This window comes from Anneissia japonica, unplaced genomic scaffold, assembly GCF_011630105.1.
Source record: "Anneissia japonica isolate Jap-2015-1 unplaced genomic scaffold, ASM1163010v1 scaffold472_len315957_cov169, whole genome shotgun sequence".
Classification (NCBI taxonomy): domain Eukaryota; kingdom Metazoa; phylum Echinodermata; class Crinoidea; order Comatulida; family Comatulidae; genus Anneissia; species Anneissia japonica.
Window position 1 is genome coordinate 157,009 of NW_022744734.1, and position 9,305 is coordinate 166,313.

At 34.9% G+C, this 9,305-nt stretch overlaps 1 protein-coding gene across 3 annotated transcripts in view; it reads right to left on the reverse strand.

Moving 5' to 3' along the window:
- Nucleotides 1–388: 388 nt before the first annotated feature.
- LOC117119712 (interferon alpha-inducible protein 27-like protein 2A) overlaps nt 389–9,305 on the reverse strand; it is a 13,993-nt gene continuing 5,076 nt past the window's right edge. Inside the window, exons 1-2 of one of the 3 annotated variants that reach the window (XM_033264551.1) lie at nt 5,121–5,231; nt 389–1,776 (exon numbers count right to left, since the gene is read on the reverse strand). In XM_033264551.1, coding sequence (XP_033120442.1) covers nt 1,354–1,776 — 423 coding nt within the window. In that variant the 5' untranslated portion in view covers nt 5,121–5,231 and the 3' untranslated portion in view covers nt 389–1,353. Of the gene's footprint in view, nt 1,777–3,696; nt 3,789–5,120; nt 5,232–9,305 lie in introns of those variants that run through there. The other 2 variants (XM_033264550.1, XM_033264549.1) reach the window with 2 other exon arrangements.

A 9,305-nucleotide genomic window follows, 5' to 3' on the forward strand; every position in this document is an offset into this window, starting at 1 on the left:
TTGTAGTCGTTCAACAAATTCATCATCAAATAGAAAGAAACCCTGTGTGTTTTCATATAACTAAGAACTGCCCAAGTGCCGTGTGCAGGGCAGTTGGGTGATACACATCTAGATGTGTATAAGAGACAGATTTTGATCAGATAGTGAGTATGATGAATGGTGAGTTAATACTGTTTCAAGTGTTCTTCAGTTTGTCCTTTCTTGCACACCTCCTCCCCAATGGCACTCTTATTTATATCCTATCACACAAGTACAAGTACAACTGTAGATCAAAACAATATTTCATTCAAATTTAAATTTTTGACAACTTTTGACCAATGAACTTAAAATCAAACCATCATCGTTTGCTTGATGATTTTGGCAAATTTCGACCAATAAAGTTAATATCAACCCATTTTTTCCTGATCCTTAAAATGAATATCGGTGGCTATTGGCCTACTATATCCAGTATTCACAGCATTTCAGTTAAATGTCCAATATGGATTTGATGGAATTATTACTGTTACTCTACTACATGTACAAACCAATGACAACCGTCATACAAATCAATATTTTTTTTTCCACGTTTGCTTTCATATCGGATTCAAATCCATAACCTGTACGCTAATTTCTAAAGTCCTGTCCAGACTATCATCTTCATTTGGCATAAACTTGTAACATGCCTAAATATGATCATCATGACCATATATAGGCACATCATGACCATATATAGGCACATCATGACTATATATGGGCAAACAAGAGTGTTTTGTAAAAGAAAATTGGATAATTTGGACAGAGACAGAGTCATTGCGGTACTCCCTATTTATTCTACTGTATCTTCTTGTGCATGCAATAAAGCTCAATAAGGTATTGTAACAAAAATGATAATATTTCATTATTTATTCATATCACTTTCATTATGCAGCAATGTTCTGTTGTTTTAAATGTTAATTCAGGGAATAACCCTACATTAGTGGACACCTTTTGGTCCCGAAGTTAATAGGGTTACGGTACTGTAGGCGCTAATAATGAGAGCTTTTACGTCAGGTAGGAAACTTCAATTTTGAAAAGTGGTACAGTATAATATTAATGGTTGGAGTAAAATAGGACGTGGAATTAATATACAGTACCGTATAGCATACCTGTGATGGCAACTGTAAAGATCCAACATTTGCTAGACCTATAAATGAGAGCATAAAGTGGCTGAGACATTCATTTAACTTAAGTCTGACATCTATTGTGATTAATGCCCAGACGGTTTTAGTGTATATTTCCAAAAATCTAGTACCGGTGGCAACACATTTTAAAAGGCTTTAATTTTGTTAGATTAATAACTTTAAACAAACACGTCTGATATTCTTGTTCTAAGACCTATGATTTCTTTATTTTGTCTCCTTCCCCTCTGCCTCCTTCAAAAGTACTACCGTTCTTCTTTTTCTGCTTGCCCTTCTCTTCCTTCTCATTTTCTTCTTGTTCTTCTTCATCCTCCTCGTCTTGATCTCCTCTTCCTCCTTCAGGTACATGTCGCCAGAGAATATTTACTCCATGTGCAACTGCAGCGCCTCCAGCGGCAACAAGAGCGCAGCCTTTCACACTTAGTCCAACAGCCCCTACCGATTGCAGTACAGCAACAGCACTCCCAGCTGCAACTCCTCCTCCGTTAGCTATGGCAGCAGCCGACATGAGTTTGGTTGCAATGGATCCTGCTGCAATTCCAGCTCCAGTAAAACCTAATAGATACGGACCAGCTGTAAAAGCCGCAACACCAGTCAACGCTCCTACTAGTAAATCCATCTGCAAAAATAAACAATTCTGGAATCGAGTATACAGTAAAACCTGGGCCTGAACTACTGGGATTTTTTGGGGGTTTTGTAATCAATATTTTCAAATTCAATGCTATTCCTGTGATGTAGGCCCAGACGATGTTTCAGTGTTTTAAATGTATGCTGACCGAGAGCATGGGTGGCACAAGGATTTACCCGACAGGGGGTCTGAGGTGGGGGGGGGGCGATTTCCATGACGAGAGCAAAGTGGGTGTGGTCAGGCGTCGCTCAATGTTTGATAAGTGACCCAAGGGCGAAGCCCGCGAAAAATACCGTAACCTCGAGTTGAAGCCCAATGGGCTTAATATCGAGAAGAAGCCTCTCGAATTGAAACCCCTCTTTATATAGCCTCCACGATAGCATAGGCTTCTATACAGTACCTGAGACAACTATATAGTTGTCTCAGACAGTACATACACTGTACATGAATGAAAAGTAGCCTCGAAAGGAATCCCATCAAAAGTTGGCATAAAAAAGAAGCCCGGGGCTTCAATTCGAGGTTTTAAGGTATGACAATATAGCGGTTTCGAATGCTTATTTTCTCCAAAAGAATTATGGTTTTCTCCCCGACGACATATCTCAAAAACGGCTGCACAGACATAATTGAAAATTACAGGGAGTGTTAGGTATAACCCAATGAAGAAATGATTAAATTTTGGTGACGGTCCGGTGTATGTTTGGATGTGAAGACCATTTAAATGGATTTTAGAGCAAACGCCCTAGACAAGATATCTCGAAATCTAATCAACTGATATGAATGAAACTAAGTTTCGTGAAAGTTTAACCAAGTTACAAGGTAGAAATAATCAAGTGTTGGTCACAATTCAAATTCAGGGCCATTTAAAATTGTTAACGTCGTTCGTGTTTCTTGTGTTCAAAAATTGTTAAAAACAGCTGCACAGATCTTAAATGGAGGATACAGGGAATGTTAGGTATGACCCAAGAGTGAGGTGATTAAATGTTGGTGAATATGAGAACCACTTAAAGGAAAACGTCTCAGACAAGATATTTCAAAAAATAATCAACCTATCTGAATGAAACTTTCGTGAAGTTTAAACAACTTACAAGGAAGAAATTATGTGTTGGTGACGATCCAAATTTGGGTGTACATTTGATGGTCATTTAAAATCCTAAGGTCCCAGATCTAAATATCTCTAAAAATAATCAATGGCTGACATTACCCACAATAGTTTGTCATGTTTCGATTAATAAATCTTTAAATGTTGGTGACTATCTGGAGTAGGGTGTAGATATGAGGACCATTTATGGAAAACGTCCCAGACCACATATTTCAAAAACTAATCAACTGATATGAATAAAACTTTCGTGAAAGCTTAACCAAGGTACAAGGAAGACATTTTGAAGGATTGGTGACGTGTCAATTTTTATCACGATCCGAATACCGTACCGTACCGTAGGCAGAAACAATAGCTATATGATGAATATTTTAATTAGTGCAATTACAGTAAAGGTGTACAGCGCTTTATATGTACTAACTTCACTTTTTTTTCGGAACTTACTGGGAATATTTTTAATTCATCTTTATATTTCTATTTCCAAAATATTTCCATTTCAACACCGATACAATGCATGTATTTTGTCTGTCAGCTATAAGAGTAAAACTTGCCAATAAGTTAATCCAGAACATGTCAGGAATTGGCAGGTGTACAAACTGATACAATACAAGGCGTTCAAAAAATGAAGTGATTGTATTTTGGTGTCGATATTTGGACCATTCAAAGCAAAAAGTCGCAGATCAGATATCTCAAATACTAATCAACTCATCTAAAGCCCCTATCGCACTGGACTTAATTTGGTCGAATGGTTAATTTTACCGACCGAAAGCCGAATGGTTAATTTTACCTACCTCAGCCTGCCTAGTAAAACTTACCACGGTCTCGGTTAAACTAACCACGCTGGTCAAGAAGTCCAATCCGAACGTGCAACACAGTTAAAACTTCTTCCATGTTGCCACCGCTCGAACCAAACCGGAAGCTGAAGTCACAAACTAGCGCCCTCAATAACATTTTTTATACACAAGGTTAAATCTTGGTAAAACTATGGTAAAGCTAACCGCGTGAATAATCCAAGTGCGAGCAATGGCTTTGGTTAAAGTTACCCTGGTTAAATTTACCATTTTTTAAATCCAATGCGAACAAGGCTTAAATGAAAATTTCGCGTCATTGTTTAAAGTAGATTGTTGTTGGTGGTCTGAGAGTAGGAATACATTTTTGGGGAATTATAGAAATATTTATTTATTTATTTATTTTATAGGAATTATTTTATAGAACTATTATTTTTAATGGATAAAAATGATAATTGGCAGAAAAGTTTGTCATCTCTTAATAAAGAAGTGTGCCAATTTTGGTCATGATCCGAAGTAGGGTGTGGATACATGAGGACCAAATTTTAAAGAATAAGATTACCGTATACCAGGGAATAGTGAAATTGTAGATTCACTGTTCCCTATATTATGAATATTTAAATTAGTGCAATTACAGTAAAAAGGTGTACAGCGTTTTATATGTACTAACTTTACTTTTTTTTTCGGAACTTATTGGGAATAATTTTAATTAACCCCATATTTCTATTTCCAAAATGTTTCATTTCAACCCCAATGTATTGCTTGTATTTTGTTTGTTAGCTTTAAGAGTAAAGCTTACCAGTAGTTAAACAAGAACATGTCAGGAATTGGCAGGTGTTACAATTGATACAATAAAAGCCGTTTCGAAATAGTAGAGGACCTGACTAAGATTTGTATGCACTTCATTTAGGAGAGAATTTCTCAACTGTTATAGATTAATATGAACCCTAGGAATAACATGGGATGTGTGCCAAAATCTCTATCCGGGACGGAAAAGCCCGAAAATAACCACGCCCTTAATTAAATGACCACGCCCCTTTTTATAGGGTTGGGGGTATTTTGAAATTGAGCTAGACGGTATAAGAAAATAGCAAATGAAGGGGTTTTTTGTTCTAAATGAGCACACATGACAAGAGGATTAAATTCCTAAAATTACGTCTCAGTCACATTTTCCGTAAAATGCAAATTAGCTTGAATATGCAAATTAGGAGTGAAAAAATAGGGTTCCCACGTACTGAGAACCGCTGATCGTAGCGAGTAGCTTTCTTTTTAAAATTGTTCAGACCATGCATATTTCTATTTGTTCTAATGTGAGATTTGCTTAAAATATGACCGGAAATGCCATATTTGACCTTTGACCCTATTTACAAGTTTTCCCTATTCCCATGTCTACTGACTGTAAAAACTTGGTTCCGGTCTCAAATTATTCATATATAATTAGTTTTACACACTTTTGGTTCAAATTTTTGAAGGCAGCTAGACTACAGTTTTGACCTTTGACCTGGCAGGTCACTTTAGTTGTGTGTAACTTCATAATAGGTCAAATAATTATTGACTATTTGATGTCATATTGTTTAGAAGTTGTGATTTTATCAGAAATTAACAATAAATTGTATTTCCATCAATCAGCAGCATTTACTCAGTGATTGGGTTTTTACAACAATCACCACCCTTGCATTTACAGTACTTGCAACACTTTATTCTAGCTCTTCTACAGGGACACGAATTCTTGCGAGCACATTTGCCACACGTGTAGGGATCTGGCAGGCCATCAGGTTTCGAGATCACAATATCAGGGACGAATAAACTGCCACTCCTTACAAAACCAAAATTCTTAGCATTGATAATTGATGTGCCATCTCTAAATGGGGCTTGAACTCACAGCTGCTGTTGGTAGTAGCTTCTATATATATGTTTTCTTGCATTAGTTGAGGAACAAGCTGTTCTCCCAAAGTCCACCTTGAGGGTATTGCTATCAAATGCAGCAAGGCGCAGATCGTCAAATGTCTCAAGGTCTGTTGATGGTTTAAAACACTAAACCAAAAAGGTTTCTGCCATTTGTACTGCATCCTGTACGATTAAAATCGTAACGGTTGTGGGTTTGGTCTACAGGAGTTCGTGTTTCGTACAGGTCATTCCATTAATAGAAAAAGCCTTTATATTGGAGAAAGCGTACCTGTCGTTAGCCATATTAGCCTAGGTCAATACTAACTCCGGCTATATAAAATTGATTATAAGATTGAAAAATAGTTATCTTATTATTGTAGTAGTGATACTATGTACACGTTTTAATTATTGTTATTTATTCGTTAACGTTATTATATTTACATTTAAATTTAATGCATTGTTGTATGAATTACTATGTCCATGTTAAATTAATCTTATCTATTAAAATTGTATATTTAAATAATATAGTAATAGGCATAGCCGAGGTCTAGCCTAGGCTAGGCCTAAACTACTGACTATATAATGTGAGTGTATAAAATTACGAAAAATATGAAACGCAAAATTGTGAAAGAATAAAGGAAGAATAGGAAAGAGATTTGGAGCGGCTGAAATATTTTCCGAAAATATACAATAGTAGTCAATATGCTATTATTGAATTACGTTTTTGTAAACCATTTTGGGCACTAATCGTCAGAGGTCTCGGTGCCACAGCCTACACTTTTCATAATTCGAAATCGATTAGTGCCCAAAATTGTTCACAAAAACGTAATGCATCTTGAGGATATTTCCCGCACATTTAAAATCGTAATGGTACTGGGTTTGATCTACAGGAGTTTGTATTTCGTACAGGTCATTCCATTCATAGAAAAAGCCTTTATATTGGAAAAAGCGTACCTGTCGTTAGCCATAGTAGCCTAGGCAAATACTAACTCCGGCTATATAAAATTGATTATAAGATTGAATAATATTATTATTGTAATAGTGATGATACTATGTACTATTATTGTTATTTATTCGTTAACGATATTATATATATTATTTATATTTAAATTTAATGTATTGTTTAAGTATGAATTACTATGTCCATGTTAAATTAATCTTATCTATTATAATTGTATATTTAATTGATATAGTAATAGGCATATCTGAGGCCTAGCCTAGGCCTCCTAAACCTACTGACTATATGCGTAGTGTATAAAATTATGAACTAAAAGTAATGAATAAATAAAGCAAGAAGGAAGAATAGAAAAGAGATTTGGAGCGGCTGAAATATTTTCCAGAAAATATATAATAAATTAATCTTATCTATTATAATTGTATATTTAATTAATATAGTTATAGGCATAGCTGAGGCTATAGCCTAGGCTTCCTAAACTAGTGACTATATGTGTAGTGTATAAAATTATGAATTAAAAGTAATGAATAAATAAAGCAAAAAGGAAGAATAGAAAAGAGATTTGGAGCGGCTGAAATATTTCCGAAAATATATAATAGTAATCAATATGCCTTTATTGCATTACGTTTTTGTAAACATTTTGGGCACTAATCGTCAAAGGTCTCGGTGCCACAGCCTATAACTTTTGATAATTTGAAATCGAATTTACATAAACCTCAAATCTCTTTCCTATTCTTCCTTCTTCCTTCATTCTTTCACAATTTTGCGTTTTTATTCATATTTTTCATAAATTTATACACTCACATATATAGTCACTTGTTTAGGCCTAGCCTAGGCTAGACCTCGGCTATGCCTACTACAATATTATTTAAATATACAATTTTAATAGATAAGATTAATTTAAGATGGACATAGTAATTCATAATTAAACAATACATTAAATTTAAATGTAAATATAATAACGTTAACAAATAAATAACAATAATTAGAACGTGTACATCCCTAGTACAATAATAAGATTAATATTTTTCAATCTTATAATCAATTTTATATAGCCGGAGTTAGGCTATTATGGCTAACGACAGGTACGCTTTCTTCAATATAAAAGCTTTTCCTATGAATGGAATGACCTGTACGAAACACGAACTCCTGTAGACCAAACCCACTACCGTTAGGACTTTATTCGTGCGGGAAATATCCTCAAGAATAAAATAGGATGCTTGAAAATACAATTTCTATATAATCAATAAACTACCGTACTCGCGCGAATAAGCGCCCCTCTCGAATAACCGCACCTCCTAACATGAAAATTTACTTAAGCGCCCCGTTTGAATAAACGCCCCCTTCTAATTTGAATAAGCGCCCCCTAATAATTTCATAATATTTTCTTTTTAGCAAGTCAATAATCCAATCAATCCTGGGACTGTGGTTGTTGTCATGATTTGAGCTGCAGATTGGAAACACATTCTTCTTAGGTCAATATAAAAAATGAGGATATTTCTCTGGGACTGATGAGAGCTCTGATCCCGGGACAGACAGTATATTTTCAACTTTACTCATTTTACATACCGTTTGTCTATGCCTAGTCCTACTCCTCTTTTTCTTTTTCCAACCTTTAGCACATTCTCATCTGAGTTTTCAAGAAAAAATACAATGTTCCTGCCATCCTGCTAATCTCAATCGGCCGATGGCCAAGCTTACCACTACCCACCACCACTAATTGCATCTGCTATTTCGCTGTTATGTAAATATTCACGAATTCTTGTCATGAGCCATGTTCTCTGGACGATTATCTTTTTCGCCTAACCACCATTCGTAATGTCCTTAAATAATCTTTTTTCATTCCAAAAGTGCCTCTTGAATTTAACAATTTCCCATAGGAACCCCTCGATTTTCAACTATTTCCATAAGCGCCCCCTCAATTTCCACTCTGTTTTTATAAGCGCCCCGTTCGAATAAGCGCCCCGTTTGAATAAGCGCCCCTCAGAAAGTGCAAAAAAATATTTTAAGCGCCCGGGCGCTTATTCGCGTACGGTACTCACATTGTGCTGCCTATTAGAGGATATAATAAGTCTTTTTTTAATATATTTTTCATTACTAATCCTAAAGATAGCATTTGTTGATAGTGTAATTAAAAATAAAATATTGCTCATCACTTTTTGATAATCTGCCAAGATTGATATAAAATTTTAACTTCTAGACAGTTTATACTAAAATCAACACTCTCCAGCTGTTGTTATGGTATTGCAGCTGCAAATTGGCCTGCAGAGTCGAAGGTCAGGAACGTAGTTTGTGCAATTTCTGAGTGAATTACCGTGAATCGGAACTTGAATATGCGTAGTTTGAGACCAAAACCAACTTTTTACAGTCAGTAGTCGTGAGAATATGGAAAAATTTGCAAATAGGGTCAAAGGTCAAATATGGCATTTCCGGTTATTTCTTAAGCAAATGTCACATTAAATAGAAATATGCATGGTCTGAACAATTTAAACCAGAGCCTTGCAGGCGTCAACGTTCCTATGCATGATACACGACTAAGTGTACATTATATATAAGTATATAAGAATATAAGTGTATATATAAGTATATATAGGCCTATATAAGTATATATGTAAGTAGGTGTATATATGTATATATATAAGTATGTATATATAAATATATATACGTATATATAAGTATGTATATGTATATATATATAAGTATGTATATATATTATAATGCATATATGTATGTATATATATATATAGGCCTATATAAGTATATATGTAAGTATGTGTATATATGTATATATATA